The sequence below is a fragment of the Leucoraja erinacea genome, chromosome 1 (genome assembly GCF_028641065.1).
Source record: "Leucoraja erinacea ecotype New England chromosome 1, Leri_hhj_1, whole genome shotgun sequence".
NCBI classification, from domain to species: domain Eukaryota; kingdom Metazoa; phylum Chordata; class Chondrichthyes; order Rajiformes; family Rajidae; genus Leucoraja; species Leucoraja erinaceus.
In genome coordinates this window covers 75691245-75715761 of record NC_073377.1, presented here as the reverse complement: position 1 = coordinate 75715761, position 24517 = coordinate 75691245, and the positions used below count along the sequence as shown (strand labels likewise).

Genomic DNA, 24517 nt, shown 5'->3' with positions numbered 1-24517 from the left:
ACAAATGTACATGTTACATCCTACAAGAGTGTCCCATATAGTAATAACACCTCAGGACCTGCTGCCATTTCCAAGTTCAGTCAACTTTCATCTCAGACACAGCAAAAAATACAAAATGCATCGCTCAGTTTAATATATCTGAGCAACTCAGCCGCCTAACAAAAGGATTAAAACTATTAGGAATTCCATAATTGATCTGAATAAGAATAACGGATATTAATCTACTTGAAGTGGTATGTGATGGAACGAAAACGTCACTGACATACTATCTGGTAACAGGATCCTGTTGAGGTTTTAACACAGACACAATGCTTTGCTTTGGTATACACGATTACAAATTATTGATGGTTTTGACACTTGCCCAAAGTGGTTAGTTATATTCAAAATGTAACTATTTGGCTCGTGCAAGTTAATCACTGAATCGGAAGAAGTATCCAGACCCGAGACATGACCTATCCATGTTCTCCAGTGATGCTGCCTAACACACTGAGTTACTCCAGCATATTTTCTCTTTCCTTGGTAAGCCAACATCATCAGTTCCTTGTTTCTACACAAATCTGAATCCTGGTGTGTTGTATAATAACGCATACATTTCATTAACAAAACACACTATATTTCAAGAGCACAATAAGTAACTGGTGGGGATCGTTTACAGCAAGATCCTGCTAAGATTTAATTATCAGCCACAACATACATTTCAAATCTCTTATTTACACAATGGTATTGGCACAATTTAACAAATATCCCACCAAGAGCCACAGTACAATGTTATAATTGAATTTACTGAAGTGTTGTAACATAAAACCACTCAATGTACAAGTATTAGCAATCTGTTACATTTCTGCCCTATTCACAGATTGGTAATATATTGCTGGTTAGCAATTTGCAATATAGAAATTTGCAGAATACTGAAAAGTAGTTTGCTCCATGGCCTCTGCCCTTGATGAAGAGCAGACCAAATCCTTCTGCCCAGTCTTCTGTACAATTATTGTGTATTTCTCACTGGTAACTATTGGCAGGCGACATCTATCAAATACAATTCTCATCCAATTTCTTCACTGGCCATTAATTCTGAATAGAAGGCAAAACTCTCAAAGATATAGATCAACTATAGACCCCCATTTCCCTGGCTATAATCAGCCAATTCAGCACAGTGCCACAATAGAACCTGTGCTTAAGGATATAGGTAAATATAACAAATAAATCCATGATCACAGTTGCTTTTTGCATATCTTTCTTTCATTTGTTCTATTTATCTTCTATATCTAACATTTCTCTTTGCTGAGTCTGAAGTGGGGTCTCGACCAAAATGCAACACCCATTCCTTCTCCTCAATGAGGATGGTAGACCTGTGAAGTTACTCCAGCTTTTTGTGTCCATCTTCAGTTTAAACCAGCGTCTACATCTCCTTCCTACACACTACTTAAATGAAGGACAGGATGAAATCCATCTACAAATATTTCTGAATATCGAATATCTGAATATTGAATATCAGGGAGTCCCAACCCAAAACTTCACTGATCCATATTATCCAGGGATGCTGCATGTCCCACTGGGTTACTCCAGTGCTTTGTCTCTTTTTTTTAGTAAGTCAGCATCTGCAGTTCCTCGCTTTTAAAAATATGCAAAAAAATAATATTTACAAATTTTCAGTATGCTATCGACTATTTGGGGAGAAGCATATGTAACTTTAATCTACATTTTTTTTCTGAAATGAATACCGCACCACTCTATGCTCTAAGGAAGACAGTGCACCAAAAGACTCAATGTATTTTGCCCAGCCTTTTTGATTGATTACAAATATTACTTTCAGGAACAATCCTTTCATAAAAGGAGAATAACCTGCAGGGGGAATTTAAAATAAAAACATAGGATATCTAGTATAAATTAAGCAATAGCAGCACATGGGAGAGATAGCTACGAGGAGGGCAGAACAACATTTCTCCGAACCTGTACAAATATGTGCAAAGGGAACTTAGGAAACTACAGTTTGACACCAATCGTCAATAAAGTAAAGCCAACGGCTACTGACTGAAAACCATGGAATAACCAGATCAAAATAAAACAATAAAAGATATGTATATGGGTTAATGAGAGAGGAGGTTGTCCCAATCTAATTTAGTTAGGGCAAGTTGCGTGGGGAAGTTGTTTTGGAGTGCGATTCAGAAATTTGTAAGAAGAAAAAAGCAGATTTAGCACTACTAACATTCAGCAAGGCCTTCAATTGTTCTACGTAAAAAGTATTATAAATAAAAAGGAAATCTGCAGAAGAGTTTCCCCAAATGGTTACTCAACTGTTCCTCAATTGTCTCCGAACCTAAAAGGATGTTACAGTGAGGTTGGTTTGGGTCCTCATTTGGTTAAATTGAATACCCAAGACCTGAAACTGGAAACCCACAATTGCAAACAAATTAAAGAGGAAGTCCACAAAGCTAAAGAGAAAAACCTGCTGGGGAGATTAAACCTACCAGGCAACAGGGTTCCATGTTCCATATGTTCCATGTTCCATAGATACATAGAAACATAGAAAATAGGTGCAGGAGTAGGCCATTTGGCCCTTCGAGCCTGCACCATTCACTATGATCATGGCTGATCATCCAACTCAGTATCCTGTACCTGCCTTCTCTCCATATCCCCTGATCCCTTTTGCCACAAGGGCCACATCTAACTCCCTCTTAAATGTAGCCAATGAACTGGCTTCAACTACCTTCTGTGGCAGAGAATTCCAGAGATTCACCACTCTCTGTGTGAAAAATGTTTTTCTCATCTCGGTCCTAAAAGACTTCTCCCTTATCTTTAAACTGTGACCCCTTGTTCTGGACTTCCCCAACATCGGGAACAATCTTCCTGCATCTAGCTGTCCAACCCCTTAAGAATTTTGTAAGTCTCTATAAGATCCCCCCTCAATCTTCCAAATTCTAGCGAGTACAAGCCAAGTCTATCCAATCTTTCTTCATATGAATGTCCTGACATCCCAGGAATCAGTCTGGTGAACCTTCTCTGTACTCCCTCTATGGCAAGAATGTCTTTCCTCAGATTAGGAGACCAAAACTGTACGCAATACTCCAGGTGTGGTCTCACCAAGACACTGTACAACTGCAGGAGAACCTTTTGCTATGAATGCTAACATACCATTCGCTTTCTTCACTGCTTGCTGCACCTGCATGCAGTGAAGATAAATTCCAGCCAAGATAAATTGTAACCCACTGCATAATGCTCACTAGAACTGATGGAATTTACTGAAAGGTCAATATTGAGGAAATATAATTTTGCATTATTAATCATCTGTGCAAAACAGTTACAGATATACAGTATATGGTTTTAGCTGCTACGGTATCTCAGAGCTGTGAAGAGGACAACCAAAGTAACTGAGTGGTTGAAGGTTTGAATTATGAGGCACAGTTATGTGAGCTGAGAACATTTGCAGGTATGGAGGTAGAAATGAAAAAAGCACTTCAGCTTTATTTTGATTTCGCTTCAGATTTTGTTGCTCCAGGATTTTGTTGCTTCAGGTGTGATAGAATTGGAGGGGCAAGAAATGGAGGTGTTGCATTGCTTGTCAGGGAAGATATTACAGCAGTGCTTTGGCAGGATAGATTATTGGGCTCGTCTAGGGTGGCTATTTGGGTGGAACTGAGAAGTGGGAAAGAGTGAGAATTGGAAGAGCAAATATGTAAGGAGATAACAGATATTAGTAGTAAGCACAAGGTAGTGATTGTGAGAGATTTCAATTTTCCACACATAGACTGGGAAACAAATTTTGTAAAGGGGCTGGATGGTTTGGAGTTTGTGAAATGTGTGCAGGATAGTTTTTTGCAGCAATACATAGAGGTACCTAATAGAGAAGGGGCAGTGCTGGACCTCCTGTTAGGAAATGAGACAGGTCAGGTGGCAGAGGTATGTGTTGGGGAGCACTTCGGGTCCAGTGATCACAATACCATTAGTATCAATATAATTATGGAGAGGGTCAGAACTGGACCCAGGGTTGAGATTTTTGATTGGAGAAAGGCTAACTTTGATGAGATGCGAAAGGATTTAAACGGAGTGAATTGGGACATTTTGCTTTATGGGAAGGATGTAGAAGATTTAAAGGGGAAATTTTAAGAGTACAGAATCTTTATGGTTGAAAGGAAATAGTAAAAATTGGAAAGAGCCATGGTTTTCAAGGGAAATTGGATACTTGGTTCTGAAAAAGAGAGAGATCTACAATAACTATAGGCAGCATGGAGTAAATGAGGTGCTTGAGGAGTATAAAGAATGTAAAAAGAATCTTCAGAAATAAATTAGAAAAGCTAAAAGAAGATATGAGGTTGCTTTGGCAAATAACGTGAAAGTAAATCCAAAGGGTTTATACAGCTATATTAATAGCAAAAGGATAACGAGGGATAAAATTGGTCCAGAGCCAAAAGAAATGGGGGATATATTGAACAATTTCTTTTCTTTGGTATTCACCAAGGAGAAGGATATTGAATTATGTGAGGTAAGGGAAACAAGTAGAGTAACTATGGAGACTATGCGATTCAAAGAAAAAGTACTGACACGTTTGAAAAATATAAAAGTGAATAAGTCACCAGGTCCTGACAGGATATTCCCTAGGACATTGAGGGAAGTTAGTGTAGAAATAGCAGGGGTTATGACAGAAATATTTTAAATGAGATTAGAAACAGGAATAGTACCCAAGAATTGGCGTACTGCACATGTTGTTCCATTGTTTAAAAAGGGTTCTAAGAGTGAACCCAGCAATTATAGACCTGTTAGTTTGACTTCAGTGGTGGGCAAATTAATGGAAAAGATATTAGAGATAATAAATATAAGTATCTGGATAAACAGTGTCTGATTAGGAACAGTCAGCATGGATTTGTGCCTGGAAGGTCATGTTTGACTAATCTTCTTGAATTTTTTGAAGAGGTTACTAGGGAAATTGATGAGGGTAAAGCAGTGGATGTTGTCTATATGGACTTTAGTAAGGCCTTTGACAAGGTTCCTCATGGAAGGTTGGTTAAGAAGGTTCAATTGTTGGGTATTAATGCAGGAGTAGCAAGATGGATTCAACAGTGGCTGAATGGGAGATGCCAGAAAGTAATGGTGGATGGCTGTTTGTCAGGTTGGAGGCAGGTGACTAGTAGGGTGCCTCAGGGATCTGTGTTGGGTCCACTGTTGTTTGTCATGTACATCAATGATCTGGATGATGGTGTGGTAAATTGGATTAGTAAGTATGCAGATGATGCTAAGTAAGGTAGATGGTGTTGTGGATAATGAAGTAATTTCAAAAGTCTACAGAGAGATTTAGGCCATTTGGAAGAATGGGCTGAAAGATGGCAGATGGAGTTTAATGTGAGGTGCTACACCTTGGCAGGACAAATCAAAATAGGATGTACATGGTAAATGGTAGCGAATTGAGAATGCAGTTGAACAGAGGGATCTAGGAATAACTGTGCATTGTTCCCTGAAGGAGGAATCACATGTAGATAGGGTGGTAAAGAAAGCTTTTGGTATGCTAGCCTTTATAAATCAGAGCATTGAGTATAGAAGTTGGGATGTAATGTTAAAATTGTACAAGGCATTGGTGAGACCAATTCTGGAGTATGGTGTACAATTTTGGTCGCCCAATTATAGGAAGGATGTCAACAAAATACAGAGAGTACAGAGGAGATTTTCTAGAATGTTGCCTGGGTTTCAGCAACTAAGTTACAGAGAAAGGTTGAATAAGTTGGGTCTTTATTCTTTGGAGCGCAGAAGGTTAAGGGGGGAGTTGATAGAGGTCTTTAAAATGATGAGAAGGATAGACAGAGTTGACGTGGATAAACTTTTCCCATTGAGAGTAGGGAAGATTCAAACAAGAGGACATGACTTCAGAATTAAGGGACAGAAGTTTAGGGGTAACATGAGGGGGAACTTCTTTACTCAGAGAGTGGTAGCTGTGTGGAATGATCTTCCAGTGGAAGTGGTGGAGGCAGGTTCGATTTTATCATTTAAAAATAAATTGGATAGGTATATGGATGGGAAAGGAATGGAGGGTTATGGTCTGAATGCAGGTAGATGGGACTAGGTGAAAATAAGTGTTCGGCACGGACTTCTAGGGCCAAGATGGCCTGTTTCCGTGCTGTAATTGTAATATGGTTATATGGTTTAAGGATTCTGTAGGATTACACAATGTAAGCCACGACAAGCTGTTTCACCTTGTTCAAAACAATTGAACCATAGGGCTAAAGGAGAATAACTATTCAAAATTAATCAAGCAGCAACATTATTCATAGGAGCTAATTGTAAATCTATGAAATGAGCTCCCTAAGCAGGGAGATAGCACAGAATCATTCAGTTATAAACTAGCTAAGTTCCTTTGAGAAGGTATCACAAAGAGACAGCACATGTGGAATATCAGAACTAGATACCTGGCAATTGCAAAGGGTTGGCGGCATTTCAGGTTGGGGCACTTTATCGGTCTGAAGAATAGTTCTGATCTGAAACGTCGTTTGCCCATTTCCTCTACAGACAGTGCCTGACCCGCAGAGTCCCAGCAACACTTTGTTTTTTGCCCATGATTCCATCATCTGCAGTCTCTTGTGTCTCCAGCTGGCAATCACAGCCTACTCTGGGAGGAACAAGGACTTTGAAACTATGACTGAGTATCAGCCTTACCCCAATGGAACCGATGCTAAGATGCCATTATTATGGTTTAAGTCATGACTTTATTGTTCCCCCAAGCTTCCTTCACCTGGGTCTTCCTCCACCACAGTCTAGCTAAAAAAGACCTACCATGTGTGTTTGGCAGCTCTGTCATTGCTAATTATTCAAAAGTTTAGTGGGATATGGGCCAAACACGAGAAGGTGAGACTAATGTAGATGGGGCATCTCGGTCAGCATGGGCAAGTTGGACGGAAGGGCCAGTTTCCATGCTGTATAACTACCAACCCAGCGCTATCTCATAACATAATCCTGGAAACATATTTTCCACAAGGTTTAAAACGTGTGTAGTTAATACATCAAGAAGACTCTCATTCTGCAAAATTAAGTATGTCATTCGAGGAGGAGCCATCTTGGGGAACAGCTGCTAACCAGCAGCCATCCGTTTAATCCATTTTTTTCCAGTTTTTTTTAGTAAGTCTTGTTTTTCGTTTGTAGGAGAAATGGACTTCTTAATGTGGGGGGGAAGGACGTAATCCTACTTCTAGGTCCCTACCTGGTCGGTGAGGCAGAGTTTTCTCCGGGCTGCTCGTCGACCCGTCCTCGTGGCCTACCAGCGGGCTTGGAGCGCCGTTTCCTGGCGGGGACCGCCTAGCACCTCGGCTTCGTTGGCGGCACAGCGCTGGAGCGCTATCGTGGAGCGGACCGGGCGATGCCTTGCCTGGGTCGCCGCGCTGGATTGACGCGCTGGAGCTCCGGTGAGCTGTGACCTCCGTGTTCAACACCTCCGGGCTGCAGGTCTACGGAGCGGAGCGGGCTGCGCCGACTTTAACATCGGGAGCCTGGGAGCTCCAACCCGGTGCGTCCCTGTCGGCTTCAGAAGCCGACAATCCCCTGCTAGGAAGCGGCCGTTCCAGGTGGCCCAGCCACTGTGAGGACTCTCCCGACGCCGGGGCAACTCCACCCGGCCAGAACGGCCAGGAACATCGGGCCTCCGTAGAGGCAACAGCGGTAGCCTCAATAGGCCTGACTTTTGGGAGAACTGGGGTTGGGGACTGGACTCTGTGCCTTCCCTCACAGTGGTAACCACTGTGGGGAGATGATTTTTTTGTATGTAGTTACTATGTTAGTCTGTGTCCAAGATGGCTGTCGGAAGGGAGAGTAGACGCTGGCGCGCTTTAGCTGCCGCTGCTCTCTCTTCACATTGTGTTTTTTGATTTTGTGTCTTTGGAGCGATTTCTATCTTTAACTTGTATATTGATGATGTCCTTATTATTTATTTTTCTCCGACTATATGTTTTTTTCTCTTCTGTTAATCTTTGTAAGGTGTCCTTGAGATTGGAAAGGCGCCCGAAAATAAAATGTATTATTATATTATTATTAATATTGTTCGATGGGCATTCAATGAGATGTTGAACCCACTACAATGACAATTCAAATTCAAAGTTCAATCATTGTTCAGTTTTCCAAAACAAAGTTTAACACCAACACCGATTTATACGCCATTCATTGCATTTTTACTGCTGGAACCAAGCTGTACATAAAACTGTGGCCATTTGTTTTTACAAAGAGACTGATGAATAATTTATCTTATTTCCAGAAGATGAGGAAAGTTCAATTTTGGGCATTTTCAATGTCATACACGTTTCCTCCATGCCATAATCTGCTCCAGGCTCAAAGCAGTATTGTTACAGGACAAAGATTAACTTTAAATTGTGTGAATTACTCATGACACTGGGCTCCTGTTGATGAGCCTCACCAAACTGCAGCAAATGCAATTGAAACAGTCAAGCAGCACCCATATTATTTTACAGAGGCCCAGGAACCGTTGGAGCGAGTGGAGGAGGGTCAGGGCTATGAGTACTTAAATCGAGCGCGGGGCTTTCTTTCACAGAGGCCTGCGAACCGTTGGAGCGAGTGGAGGAGGGTCAGGGCTTTCACCGAAATCTGTAACGTTACACACTTCATAGAGAGGGTTCTGGTGGAAGCCGCTGATTGGTGGAAGCAGACTAGAGGAAGCAGCTGATTGGGTGCAACCTCAGGTTAGCATTTCTGCTTTCTGGTTAAAGGTACAGTGCTTTAGTAAAGGTACAGTGAGCCAAGGGTACAGTGGGCTAAAGGTACAGTGCTTTAGTAAAGGTACAGTGAGCTAAGGGTACGGTGGGCTAAAGGTACAGTGCTTTAGTAAAGGTACAGTGAGCTAAGGGTACAGTGCTTTAGTAAAGGTACAGTGAGCTAAGGGTACAGTGCTTTAGTAAAGGTACAGTGCTTTTTGTTTATATAATAAAGGTGCAGTTTAAAGGTCAAGAGGGAGCAGCTGTTGTGAGTCAGATACCTGCTGATTTCTCCCAGCAGTTTCTATTGTATTATACTTGTATCGGATCCAGGGTAAGGCGGGAGAATGACAGCCAGAGCAGTGTACTGTTCAGGATGTCAGATGTGGGAGGTCATGGTGTCGGATGGCCCTCCAGACGTCCACATCTGCACCAGGTGCAGCGAGATGGGGCTCCTAAGGGACCGTATTAGGATCCTGGAGCAGCAGCTCGATGACCTCTGTCTGGTCAGGGAGAGTGAGGAGGTCATAGAGGGGAGTTATAGGGAGGTGGTCACTCCAAAACCACGGGAGACATGTGGGTCACGCTAAGGAAGGGCAAGGGGCAGAGGCAGGGACGAGTGACTATACCAATGTCGGTACAACTTGCAAATAAGTACTCCTGTTTGAGTACGGATGGGGGTGACAACCTGCCTGGGGGTAGCGACAGCGGATGGGCCTCCAGCACTGAGACCGGCCCTGTTGCTCCGAAAGGTAGGGACAAAAAAAGAAGAGGGCAATAGTAATTTGGGACTCTATTGTTAGGGGGTCGAATAGGCGATTCTGTGGACGCAGTCGGGAGCCCAGGATGGTGGTCTGCCTCCCTGGTGCCAAAGTCTCGGACGTGTCTCAACGCATCCAAGATATCCTGAAATCAGAGGGAGAGGAGCCTGAGGTTGTGGTACATATAGGTACCAATGACATAGGTAAAAAAAGGGGAAGAGGTCCTGAAGGGAGGATTTAGGGAGTTGGGAGGAGAGTAAAGGAAAAGGACCAAAAAGGTAACAATCTCAGGATTACTGCCTGTGCCACGCGACAGTGAGAGTAGGAATGGAGCGAGGTGGAGGATAAATGCGTGGCTGAAAGACTGGTGCAGAGGGCAGGGATTCAAGTTTCTGGATTATTGGGACTTCTTTTGGGGAAAGTGGGACCTGTACAGAAAGGATGGGTTGCACTTGAACCCGAGGGGCACCAATATCCTGGCGGGGAATTTTGCAAAGGCTACTGGGGAGACTTTAAACTAGAATGGTTGGGGCGAGGGACTCAAATAGAGAAAGCTAGTAGACAGAATGGGATGCAGGAAGCAGAAAAGGGAAGCACTCGGACACAAGAGGAGAAAGAAAAAAAAGGAAATAAACAGAGAATAAGAGACGGGGGTTTTCTTAAATGTGCATATTTTAATGCTAGGAGCATTGTAAGAAAGGTGGATGAGCTTAGAGTCTGGATAGACACCTGGAAGTATGATGTTGTGGCGATCAGTGAAACATGGTTGCAGGAGGGCTGTGATTGGAAACTAAATATTCCAGGATTTCGTTGCTTCAGGTGTGATAGAATTGGAGGGGCAAGAGGGGGAGGTGTTGCATTGCTAGTCAGGGAAGATATTACAGCAGTGCTTTGGCAGGATGGATTGGAGGGCTCATCTAGGGAGGCTATTTGGGTGGAACTGAGAAGTGGGAAAGGTCTAGCAACACTTATAGGGGTGTATTATAGACCACCAAATGGGGATCGAGAATTGGAAGAGCAAATATGTAAGGAGATAGCAGATATTAGTACTAAGCACAAGGCAGTGATTGTGGGAGATTTCAATTTTCCACACATAGACTGGGAAACACATTCTGTAAATGGGCTGGACGGTTTGGAGTTTGTAAAATGTGTGCAGGATAGTTTTTTGCAGCAATACATAGAGGTACCTACTAGAGGAGGGGCAGTGCTGGACCTCCTGTTAGGAAATGAGATGGGACAGGTGGCGGAGGTATGCGTTGGGGAGCACTTCGGGACCAATGATCACAATACCATTAGTTTCAATATAATTATGGAGAGGGTCAGAACTGGACCTAGGGTTGAGATTTTTGATTGGAGAAAGGCTAACTTTGATGAGATGCGAAATGATTTAAAAGGAGTGAACTGGGACATTTTGTTTTATGGGAAGGATGTGGAAGAGAAATGGAGGACATTTAAAGGGGAAATTTTAAGAGTACAGAATCTTTATGTTCCTGTTCGGTTGAAAGGAAACAGTAAAAATTGGAAAGAGCCCTGGTTTTCAAGGGAAATTGGACATCTTGTTCGGAAAAAGAGGGAGATCTACAATAATTATAGGCAGCATGAAGTAAATGAGGTGCTTGAGGAGTATAAGGAATGTAAAAAGAATCTTAAGAAAGAAATTAGAAAAGCTAAAAGAAGATGAGGTTGCTTTGGCAAGTAAGGTGAAAGTAAATCCAAAGGGTTTCTACAGCTATATTAATAGCAAAAGGATAACAAGGGATAAAATTGGTCCATTGGACAGACAGAGTGGACAGCTATCTGCAGAGCCAATAGAGATGGGGGAAATATTGAACAATTTATTTTCTTCGGTATTCACCAAGGAGAAGGATATTAAATTATGTGAGATAAGGGAAACTAGTAGAGTAGCTATGGATACTATGAGTTTCAAAGTAAAAGAAGTACTGACACTTTTGAAAAATATAAAAGTGGATAAGTCTCCAGGTCCCGACAGGATATTCCCTAGGACATTGAGGGAAGTTAGTGTAGAAATAGCAGGGGCTATGACAGAAATATTTCAAATATCATTAGAAACGGGAATAGTCCCCGAGGATTGGCGTACTGCGCATGTTGTTCCATTGTTTAAAAAGGGTTCTAAGAGTAAACCTAGCAATTATAGACATGTTAGTTTGATTTCAGTGGTGGGCAAATTAATGGAAAAGATACTTAGAGATAATATATATAAGCGTCTGGATAAACAGAGGCTGATTAGGAACAGTCAGCATGGATTTGTGCCTGGAAGGTCATGTTTGACTAATCTTCTTGAATTTTTTGAAGAGGTTACTAGGGAAATTGACGAGGGTAAAGCAGTGGATGTTGTCTATATGGACTTTAGTAAGGGCTTTGACAAGGTTCCTCGTGGAAGGTTGGTTAAGAAGGTTCAACTGTTGGGTATAAATGCAGGAGTAGCAAGATGGATTCAACAGTGGCTGAATGGGAGAAGCCAGAGGGTAATGGTGGATGGCTGTTTATCGGGTTGGAGGCAGGTGACTAGTGGGGTGCCTCAGGGATCTGTGTTGGGTCCTTTGTTGTTTGTCATGTACATCAATGATCTGGATGAAGGTGTGGTAAATTGGATTAGTAAGTATGCAGATGACACCAAGATAGGGGGTGTTGTGGATAATGAAGAGGATTTCCAAAGTCTACAGTGATTTAGGCCATTTGGAAGAATGGGTTGAAAGATGGCAGATGGAGTTTAATGCTGATAAATGTGAGGTGTTACACCTTGGCAGGACAAATCAAAATAGGACGTACATGGTAAATGGTAGGGAATTGAAGAATACAGTTGAACAGAGGGATCTGGGAATAACCGTACATAGTTCCTTGAAGGTGGAATCTCATATAGATAGGGTGGTAAAGAAAGCTTTTGGTATGCTAGCCTTTATAAATCAGAGCATTGAGTATAGAAGCTGGGATGTAATGTTAAAATTGTACAAGGCATTGGTGAGACCAAATCTGGAATATGGTGTACAATTTTGGTCGCCCAATTATAGGAAGGATGTCAACAAAATAGAGAGAGTACAGAGGAGATTTACTAGAATGTTGCCTGGGTTTCAACAACTAAGTTACAGAGAAAGGTTGAATAAGTTAGGTCTTTATTCTCGGGAGCGCAGAAGGTTAAGGGGGGACTTGATAGAGGTCTTTAAAATGATGAGAGGGATAGAGAAGGGAATGGAGGGTTATGGTATGAGTGATGACAGGACTTCAGGTGGGACTAAGGGAAAAAAGTTGTTCGGCACGGACTTGTAGGGCCGAGATGGCCTGTTTCTGTGCTGTAATTGTTATATGGTTATATGGTTATATGGTGATGGTATGAGTGCAGGCATACCAGCTACCTACCTGTTGAAGATTTCGGTTTAGGTTCATTATTGTCACGCGCACTGAGGTACCACGAAAAGCTTTATTTTGAATGGTGTCCAATCAGTTCAGGTATACCATATATGAATACAATCAAGTCACACACAAGTATAGTGGATAAAGCAAAGGAAAAGATGCACAGTGCAGCATGGATCACCTGCCCTTTAGTTTCTGGGCTATCCATACTTGATTTTGCTGATGGAGACTCTGCTTGGTGTACTGGCTACACACCAGTATCTGCAGACATACAAATCCGGTCCCGACCTGAAACGTCATCCATTCCTGCTCTCCAGAGATGCTGCCTGTCCCGCTGAGTTACTCCAGCATTTTGTGCCTCTCTTCGGTTTAAAGCTGCATTTGCAGTTCCTTCCTTCTGAGCTGTCCAGGTTCAGCTTGCCAAGGATTTCACAAAAATCTGAGTCTCCACATTTTCAAATGAGATTTCCCTGTGCAGCAGGGAACAGGGAGATCAGCCTGAAGATCAACAGTTAGATCTTATTCCCCAGGCATCAAGCCCTCGCTGCTATTACATCCACTCAGCCAAGCAGTAAAATCCATTCCAGGTGGTTAGGGAACTTGTGGGAACATCACTAGTGAGGTCAATTGGCCAGTCCCACCTTGTTTTTGTAATGCCCTCCCTCATACATAAACTTGTAGGATTGCTGACGCTCACTACAAACTCCACTTCCCATACATCTCCAGTGCTATAGAATCAGCCCCAGTATGCACAGCTAGATTCTGTTTTACTTTTCTCTTGAAGGTGATTTTAGTCACCGTTTGCGAGAGATGCAAATATTATGTCAATTATTTTTTTAAATAAACTATTTATACAATAAACAGTTGTCCTCTTAGTGACCAATAGACTTCAAGTGAAATGGGTATAGAGTGCGAGGAAATAATGAACTTACTTGCTATTTTGATGTCAACTTTAATACATTTCTATTGGAAATTAATACTTCCACACATGACAATAACAGCACATTCATAGCATGTCAAGCAACTCTGCTATCCCAACCAACCTGTTTTTCTCCCTTTCCCACTTCCAATGAAGAGTCCCAGACCTAAAGGATTAACTGTTCCTCTTTCCAAAGATGCTACTGGGCCTGATGAACATTGGGAAACTTACTATCCTCATAACGTCCATGTTCTCACTCCACTGCATTGCTCTTTCATAAAGGAGAATGCAATTTTGGACTCTGCATCTTTGACCGGCTTAATTCATGTTTCAAGTAGGTGATTTACAGATAAACTGCATAGAACGCAGCACTCCTTGCCCCTCCAACAATGAGCACTGCACAGCTGCATTTTATGGATACTACAATACACAATAGGTGTAGTAGGCCATTCGGCCCTTCGAGCCAGCACCGCCATACAATGTGATCATCCCCAATCAGCACCCTGTTCCTGCCTTTTCCTCATATCCCTTGACTCCGCTATCTTTAAGAGCCCTATCTAGCTCTCTCTTGAAAGTATCCAGAGAACCGGCCTCCACCACCCTCTGAGGCAGAGTATTCCACACACTCACAACTCTCTGTGGGGAAAAAGTGTTTCCTCATCTCCGTTCCCACATCGGGAACACGTTTCCTGTCTCTAGCGTGTCCAAACCCTTAATAAACTTATATGTTTCAATAATGTTCCCTCTCATCCTTCTAAATTCCAGAGTGTACAAGCCCAGCCGCTCCATTCTCTCAGCATATGACTGTCCCACCATCCCGGGAATTAATCTTGTTAACCTACGTTGCACTCCCTCAATAGCAAGAATGTCCTTCCTCAAATTAGGGGACCAAAACTGCACACAATACTCCAGGTGTGGTCTCACTAGGGCTCTAGACAACTGCAGAAAGACTTATTTGCTCCTATACTCAACTCCTCTTGTTATGAACGCCAACATGCCATTCGCTTTCTTCACTGCCTGCTGTACCTGCATGCTTAATTTCATTGACTGATGAACAAGGATCCCCAGCTCCCGTTGTACTTCCCCTTTTCCCAACTTGACACCATTTAGATAATAATCTGCCTTCCTGTTTTTGCTACCAAAGTGGATAACCTCCATTTATCTACATTAAACTGCATCTGCCCTCTTACCCAATCTGTCTAAGTCACCCTGCATTCTCATAGCATCCTCCTCATAGTTCACACTGCCACTCAGCTTTGTGTCATCTGCAAATTTGCTAATTGTTACTTTGAATCCCTTCATCTAAATAAGTGATGTATATTGTAAATAGCTGCGGTCCCAGCACCGAGCCTTGCGGTATCCCACTAGTCACTGCCTGCCATTCTGAAATCCCTACTCTTTGTTTGCTCTCTGCCAACCAATTTTCAATCCAAGTCAGCACTCTACACCCAATTCCATGTGCCCTAATTTTGCCCACTAATCTCATATGTGATCTTATCAAATGCTTAGTAGTTGTGACAATTAGATGACAGTGGAGGGGATTGGCTGCAGCAAACAGGAGAGAAGGGTAAATTTAGAAGTATGTGTCATGCAGTATTTAATTCATGGAGTAAACATGAAAACTGGGCAAAAATGATCACCCACTCACTTGCGTGGGTTCTGCACTTGACCTGCATTTGGTATACACCACCAGCAGAAAGCATGACAGTGCATTTCTCCCTCACTAACTGGCATAACATTGACTACATTAGTATTTGTGTTTTTTGCAACAGTTTTTGCACCTCAAGTTACTTTCTCAGCAAGAAAGCAACTGGATAATCAAGCCAACCACATAAATGGTTCATCGTTTTAGAATGTAGTAAGTTTTAGTACAATATGATTGAGAAAACAATGAGTACAAATGGCCAACATCTGAATTTGATGAATGCTGTTAATGGTGAACTGAAGATAAACTTTTAAATGTGTGCGCATACAAAAACATGATGCACTTACCCTTGTGGTGAGAGTTTATCCAGCCAACCTTCTTTTGATTTCTTTGTTACACCATAGAAGCAAGCGTAGGGTGATATTGATTCCTCATCTTCATTGACTTCCCCATAAGCAGATTCTTCTGTGCAACCAGAGGGTGACGAATGACCCTCCCGGTAATCACTTGCTACTTGAATGCTGCAACAGTCTTTAGGCAGTGCCGGAGCAGACGACCTCTGGTAGCAAATACTGTCATCGACCGTGGAATATTCTACTTCAGATTTTTCCTCTACAGAGCAATAGTCAGAGTGTGATACTGGTAGCCTAGCACCTTCCACATCCAAATTTGCACCCTGACAGTTCCTGCAAATAATTAAATAGCATTTATTATTTTTCGAAGAAATGTAATTTTAATAATACTGAACAACTGCAGAGTTAGAGACCAAAAATGCTTCATTAGTGCTGGATACAGCTATTTGTTTTTAAAGTAACAGCAGCCAGGAATTGCACCAAAGATTAACGTTATTTTGGGACAGAATATCCTTTTATTTAAACAAACTCAGTCGCCAACAATAGATCATAACTAGATATGGATTTCTGATCACTGAAAGATATATTTGCTCCACAAATGTCACCAAAGTATTTCAAAGTGTAGGAAAGAACTGCAGATGCTGGTTTAAATCGGAAGTAGACACAAAATGCTGGAGTAACAGGTAGCATCTCTAGAGAGATGGAATGGGTGACGTTTCGGGTCGAGACCCTTCTTCTGAAGTTCTTCACTTTCAAAGAGTTGGCAACAAACACACTGATGTAGAAACAGCAAGGTAAAAAACAGAACTTATGACATAATTAATTTGCAGTCTGGCATCTTCAACAGTCCTTCAATTTCAAAGATGAGGGTTTTATGGGTTTTGAGGTGACCAATGTGTGAATCTCAGGCTCTTCCAAGGATGAATCAGGGTCAAAGTCACTAATTATTCTCCACAGACTCCATAGTATTGGTCCCCTGTGCTTGCTTTGCTCCATGTAGCTACATCTTATACTCTTTAAGCACCGCACAGATTGATTTTCAAGATAAAGTTTCTGTCATCAAGGCTAATAAAACATTTCACTGCAATAAAATCCTCCAGAAGAAAATTCCCAAAGTCAGAATCCTCCTTATCAATCTACCCCAAACAAGAAGCTCTCAAATACTGCTATCTGCCTCCAAACTCTCAGGGACCAAGCTTAAATCCCACAAGGTTAGTCCCCTTCTAAGATACTTTCATGCTTATTTATTAAGATCCTTCTACTACATAATCGCTGTAGTTTCCGATAATCTTTGTTATGACCTTATGTCGATACATGCAGAAAGACCTGAAGGCAAGACTGAGACAGGGCAAGGATGACTATAGGAGGAAGCTGGAGCTGAAACTTCAGCAGAACAACACGAGGGATGTGTGGAGTGGTATGAAGAGCATTACAGGTTACAAGAAGACCAGTGGCCTGGGGAGGGAAAGCAATCAGGATTAGGCCAATGAGCTAAACCTGTTTTGTAATAGATTGGATGGTGGGGCCTCTGCCCATCCTCCCCCCTGCACCCCGACAGTCTCTCCCCCTCAACCCCCCTGGTCCACTTCCTCTGCCCTTTCTTCGTCGAGCCTGACCATCAAGGCTGAGCAGCTGAGCAGGTGAGCATACTCCACCCAGGCAAAGCCACGGGGCCCGATGGTGTCAGCAGACGCAGAGGACAAACCACGCCAAAGCAGCAGCCTGAGATTCACCTAAACAGCTCTGTAATCAAACACAAAGATAGCTGCCATCACAGAAGATCTAAATCAAAACAAAGTGCCACCATACAGCAGATCAGACAGCAAGCACAAACATCTTTACTCAGAGAGTGGTAGCGGTGTGGAATGAGCTTCCAGTGGAAGTGGTGGAGGCAGGTTCATTGGTATCATTTAAAAATGAATTGGATAGGCATATGGATGAGAAGGGAATGGAGGGTTATGGTATGAGTGCAGGCAGGTGGGACTAAGGGGAAAAAAAAAATTTTGTTCGGCACGGACTTGTAGGGCCGAGATGGCCTGTTTCCGTGCTGTAATTGTTATAGGGTTATATGGTTATATTACAGCAGATCTCACAAAGCTGCAATACGCAAACAACAGCTGAAATTGAAAGAAAATTTGCTCTCCATTCCACCAATGCCATGCATTTCCATCATTTCAGATTTTAATAAGCGTCTTGCTGATGTCACATTTACGTTGTTGTGCCGAGCTTGTGCCCACAATGGCCAACAAATAGGCATTCAACTTTCCAGCCCCTCGCAAAGCTTGCCTTAATCCAAGTTCCTTTTAAATGTGAAGATGATTGCTGCTACTATCACTGCACTAGAAAATGAACTCCAACACCAGGAGAACAGAAAATGCTCAACTCCCCTCTTATCATTGTGTCTATCAACTCAGATCCATGCTTCCATAACCATTGACAAAATAAGAACTAGTCCAGTCTCACCCTCTTGGACTTGGCACCCGTTTAATCTCCTCAGTCAATTCTGCCCTCCTTTCCCCTTCTCTACCCATCCAGCCACTGCTATTCCAAAGAAGATTAACCTCATCACCTCCAACCTACCCTCAGTTAAACCATCCAATTCCAGCAGCATTCATTTAACTATCAGCAGACACCTTTGTGATATTTTTTGTAAACTGTATGGACTGTCAGGCAAGGCTTAAGTGGTTTATAAATACTAAAGAACTTTGAAAATGTAAACTTTGAAACTAGCTTTTATTTCCCAAGCCTCGACCCATAGAAATAAACCATATCTTCTTAAGCATTTTACCCTCCTGTTTTGTAATATCTGTGAATACAAACTCCTAGTATTCTCCATTCCACTCTATATCTTAACACCCGAACATCTTCAACATTTGTGGCATGGTAGCGCAGCGGTAGAGCTGCAGCCTTACAGCGCCAGAGACCCGGGTTCGACCCTATGGGTGTTGTCTGTACAGAGTTTGTATATTCTCCCCGTGACCTGCGTGGGTTTTCTCAGAGATCTTCGGTTTCCTCCCACACTCCAACAACATATGGGTTTGGAGGTTAATTGTTTTGATATAAATGTAAGTTGTCCCTAGCATGTATGATAGCGTTATTGTGCTGAGATCGCTGGTCGGTACAGACTCGGTGGGCAGTAGGACCTGTTTCCGCTCTGTATATCTAAACTAAATATTTACTCGCCTTACACGCGCTAACTCACATGCCCACAGAAAAATAAATATTTACATCCCATTTCCACCCACTTGAACATGTAAAGTGAATACAGACAAAAAGCACCAACAAAACAACCATCCACGTGCATGGCTTAGAAGACACAAAGACACAAAATGCAGGAAAAACTCAACAAGGTCAGGCAGCATCTTGGAGAACATGGATAGCTGATGTTTCGGGTCGGGACACAAATTGTCATTGCGTCTTTCCTTGGTTAACCAGCATCTGCAGTTCCTTGTTTCTGTATAACTCCCGATTGATAGTCATGAACTAAACTCCCAATGGTTCCCTTCTTCTTCTTCTTGCATATGGCGTGCACAGCCTAAAGTTGTAAGACAACTTGTTCTGTTTGGTCTTCTGTTTGTGCACGCCAGGTTGGTTGCATTCGTTGAAACAGGGTGGACCACGTGAAGGTTGCAATCTCCCACCCCCCAATGGTTCCCCAAAGTGAGGCAAAGGTCACAAATATTAACACTGAATCACAAACACATTATGAGCAATATAATGGAAAAAAGATGTACAATATAAATCGAATTTTGATATAACTATATTGAGAACGTAATAGTACAAAACAAATTATCAAATCTCTTTACCTCACATCATTGCACCACTTTGCGGATGTATCCATACCAGGTAGCTTTCTTAATATCTGAGAAAGAACAGATTTCTAAAAATAAGTACAGAAACATTGACTTTGTTGCACTAGAAGGAACACATCAAAATGAACTGAAGTATAAAAATATTGACATGTAGAAACATAGAAATTAGGTGCAGGAGTAGGCCATTCGGCCCTTCGAGCCTGCACCGCCATTCAATATGATCATGGCTGATCATATTGGTGGATAACTGCCCAGCTCCTGATGGAATTCGCCACAAGTTGTTTAGAGAGGTAAGCAAGGAGAATGCTGGGCCCTTGGTGGAGATCTTTGTATCCTCTTTAGCCACAGGCAAGGTCCCAGAGTACTGGGGTATATCCAATGTTGTTATTTTGTATAAGAAGGGAAATGGGGCCAAATCAGAAATTATAGATCAATGAACCTTGCACCAGTGGTGGGGAAATTATTGGAGAAGGTTTTAAAGAATAAGATCTACTCGCATCTGGAGAGGAGGATCAAACCATATGGCTGATGTAAGTTTTCATGGCCTCTTCCATTTTGATCAGTTTGATCCACATTCATCTCATAAATCATCAGTTCTGAATGTTGTTTCTAGCATTTACCAGTCAACAGAGCTGGAATGTTGGCATGTAGATAATCAAACAAGGCGAACCATTAAAGTGAGAAAAGTATGCTGAAATTATTAGACCAGTTCAACTTCCGCCAATTGAACAATTTAGATCCTGCGTCATCTAATAAATGTGTTTCCTCGTCTGCCTGCAGAGGCATACACAGGTGGGCGTGAAAGGCTGATATAACCAATTGGTATCACTCTTTATTTGTTTGTTCATAAGCAGCTACTTCATATGTGAGCGCAGCACAAGCAGAATGCTGGCCAGCTTACAAGAAGTATGGGCACCACCCTATTGAAACAAAACCAAGACAGTCATGCACTGATTCTCATTAAGTAAGTAAGTTTATTGGCCATATTCACATACAAGGAATTTGCCTTGGATCTCCGCCCACAAGTAACAACATGACATAGTGACAGTTACGAATAACTCAAAAAACACTAAACATTAATAATAATAATAATAATAAAACATTAATTATAAAACACCATTGATCAAGCATGTGAACCAACAAAATACCAGATCAAAGGAAGGCTACAGATTTTTGGCTGTTGAGTACAGCAACTACTTGTGAATAAAAACTGTTTTTATGTCTGGCTGTGGCAGCTTTGACAATCCGGAGTTGCCTTCCAGAGTGAAGTGATTCAAAGAGTTTGTGGCCAGGGTGAGAGGGGTCAGAGATAATCTTGCCTGCTCGCTTCCTGGCCCTTGCAGTGCAGAGGGAAGGTTGCAGCCAATAATATTTTCTGCTGATCGGACAATTCGCTGCAGCCTCCAGGTGTCGTGCTTGGTGGCTGAGCCAAACCAGACCATGATGGAGAAGGTGAGAACAGACTCTAAGATGGCCATGTAGAATTGGACCGTCATTGCCCGTGGCAGATTGTGCTTCCTCAACTGCCACAGGAAGTACATCCTCTGTTGTGCCTTATTGACTGTGGAGTTGATGGTGGCCCCCCACTTAAGGTCTTTGGAGATGATGGTTCCCAGGAACTTAAAAGACTCCACAGATGTGACTGTGGTGTTGTTGATGGTGAGTGGGATGAGGGGAGGGGGCTCTCCTAAAGTCTACAATCAGTTCCACTGTCTTAAGAGCATTGAGCTCTAGGTTGTTGCGATGGCACTTATCACTTCCACATGCTATGTAATGTATACTTATCACAGCAGACGTCCTATAGTGGCAGAGTCACTGGTGGAGCTGCTACCTCACAGCACTAGTGACCCAGGTTTGATCCTCCTCTCCAGATGCGAGTAGATCTTATTCCTTAAAACCTTCTCCAATAATTTCCCCACCACTGGTGCAAGGTTCATTGATCTATAATTTCTGATTTGGCCCCATTTCCCTTCTTATACAAAATAACAACATTGGATATACCCCAGTACTCTGGGACCTTGCCTGTGGCTAAAGAGGATACAAAGATCTCCACCAAGGCCCCAGCATTCTCCTTGCTTACCTCTCTAAACAACTTGTGGTGAATCCCATCAGGAGCTGGGCAGCTATCCACCAAAATATTCTTCGAGACACAACACTTCCCACTTCTTGATATCAACTTGCCCTAGAATATCAACATATGCCTCCCTGATCTCACTATCCTCCATGTCCTCCCCCTTGATAAATACTAATGGTCATTTTGAAACCTTGCACAGTCTTGCAGCCCAAGGGATTCATTGACTCCTTTGTACTTGAATAGTCCTATCTTCTCCCTTTGATCCATTCGCCATTAAAAAAAAAAAAATGTTTTTAACTTCGAACTGGTGAAATGACACTCTCTGAGGGGAGAGAAGTCAAAGACTGTCTTGATGCTCCAGAGGCTGTCTGTCAGGATACGCCTCTCTTTGGGATATCAGCTGTCCCGGTCCTCCTCACATGGGGGAAGTGGGAGCAAGTTATGGGGAGAAAGCAGGAGAATGGGGTTGAAGGGGTAAGTTAGATCCGCCATGTGGAGTAACTTGATGGGCCGAATGGCCTAATTCTGCTCCTATCAACTGAACTTATGAAGTACAGATCACAGGTGGTGAATCAGGCGGCTTCAGGACTAACCAGCCAAATACCAGGGATCCAGTCCCGTTTGGCTGCTCCAGTGTGTGAGCAGCGCTGCAGAGAACCAACTAAATCGTCAAAACATTACCAATCTGTTGACTGCTAAAGCCTTTGGTCCCCACTGCAATATCAGTATGGGGAAAGATTAAAGCAGAATTTCCTCATTTGATTTTGATATACTCAAGTGTGTTCCAAATTAAACCTTGTCAGATTTATGTAATTCCTGTTTATTGTTTAGTAGAATGTTTGGCAATTATCAGAAACAAGCCATAATACACCTGTCCAAACCACTTTAAGGAACCTCATTAGATTCTATTATATGCAACAACAATATAATGAGCAAGATATATTGGGAGATGTCCTCATTCTTTAGGAAACAGGGGTTCCCCTTTTCCATTACACATGAGGCTCTCACTAGAGTCTCCTCGATTTGCCACAGCTCCACTCTTGATCCCCCTCCCCCCATTCGTACTAAGGACAGATCCCCCTTGTCCTCACCTTCCACCCCTTCTGCCGTCGCGTACAGCAAATAATCCTCCAACGGGATCCCACTACTGGAACAATTTTTTTCCCCCATCTCAAACCCTTTCTGCTTTCCACAGAGACTGTTCCCTCCGCAACTCCCTGGTCAACTCGTCCCTTCCCACCCAAACTATCCCCTCCCCAGGTACATTCCCCTGCAACTGCAGGAGATGCAACACCTGTCCCTTTACCTTCCCCCTCGACTCCATCCTAGGACCCCGACAGACTTTCCAGGTGAGGCAGAGGTTCACTTGCACCTCCCCCAACCTCATCAACTGTATCCGCTGTTCCAGGTGTCAACTCCTGCACATCGGCGAGACCCAGCACAGGCTTGGCAATCGTTTCGCTGAACACCTCTACTCAGTCCACCTTAACCTACCTGATCTCCCGGTTGCTTAGCACTTTAACTCCCCCTCCCATTCCCAATCTGAACTTTCTGTCCTGGGCCTCCTCCATTGTCAGAGTGAGGCCCAGTGCAAATTGGAGGAACAGCGCCTCATATTTTGCTTGTTTAAGAAATCACCCACCTCACCCGCTGAGTTTCTCCAGCATTTTTGTCTTCCTTCATATTTTGCTTGGGTAGCTTGCACCCCAGCAGTATTAACATTGACCTCTAAACTCAAATAGCCCATGCTTTCCCTCTCTCTCCATCTGCTCCCTCTTCCCAGTTCTCCTACGACCCTTACTGTCTCCAACTACATTCTATTTCTGGCCTGCCCACTCCCCTGACATCAGTCTGAAGGGTCTCGACCCAAAATGTCACCCTTTCCTTCTTTCCAGAGATGCTGCTTGTCCCGCTGAGTAACTCCAACATTTTGTGTCTACCTTCAATATAATGGGCAAAATCAGTTTACACAGTTACATTACATATAGATATACATTGCTGATGTTTGTCAGCAAATAAGCTTTAATGTGAACCAATTTTATTTTGGATTTCCACAGACAAAATGTAATCTAAGTAAGTGAGTGACTACACGGCACCGGAAACTTTGCAGGTACATCTGAACGACTGACTCCTCAGTCATCCTTTCCATTAAATGGCCAATTTGTATATTTTAGTAACTGCTCTGACTCACCTGGTAACCTTCAGATTTGGGGTCGAGGAATGTTTCACCATATGGGGTGATAGGAGAGGGCTCATCTCTATCAGATCCTTAGAAAAGGAAAAGGAAAAGGAATAAATCCAAAATATCTCTTGTGATAACATATCAGCAGTCAATATCAAAACTAAATAATCTCACGATCATAGCAAAGCAACAAACACTGGTCATTAAATAAGAGGACGGGGGCCATAGTGGCCAGGCCTGACAACAGACCTGGCTCGCTGCCGCGCTAATGAGAATCGGCCTGGAGAGGCTGCCCGGCCTCTGTACAACCAATGGACAGGAAAAGAAAGAGTCGGACAGAGGGCAGGTAAGTGGACCAGAGGACCTCGATGGTGGAGAGTGCTGTTCCTGGCACAGCAGCAGCCTGGTGCTTGGCACAGAGAGGGAAGGTCACCGAGCCCATCCCCTGCTCGCCCTGTGGATCAGGAATCGGAGAGGAGTTAGAGGGAGATGCCGATGGTGCCAGACGCTAGACATAGGAAGAAGAACGCTAAGAAGAACGTCCCTGCCCTCGAGGTCAGCCGCAGGAGTTGCACCCAGGGAACAAAGGCCAGGCGTGGAGAGGGACATCGGTTCGCATGATGACCGGAATGGATGCGATGGCAACAACGGGCCTTTGTGGCTCTGCAGGTGGGACTGTAAAATGGGGCAAAAATTGGCACCTCTTGCACATATCAGTGGGCTG

At 43.0% G+C, this 24517-nt stretch overlaps 1 protein-coding gene across 1 annotated transcript in view; it reads right to left on the bottom strand.

The window, feature by feature from the left end:
• The window catches only part of arap2 (ArfGAP with RhoGAP domain, ankyrin repeat and PH domain 2), a 349086-nt gene that overhangs the window by 233891 nt on the left and 90678 nt on the right, over positions 1–24517 (bottom strand). The window contains 3 exon segments of the mRNA XM_055637821.1: positions 15720–16058; positions 19532–19587; positions 23803–23879. Of these exon segments, the coding sequence (XP_055493796.1) occupies positions 15720–16058; positions 19532–19587; positions 23803–23879 (472 nt within the window).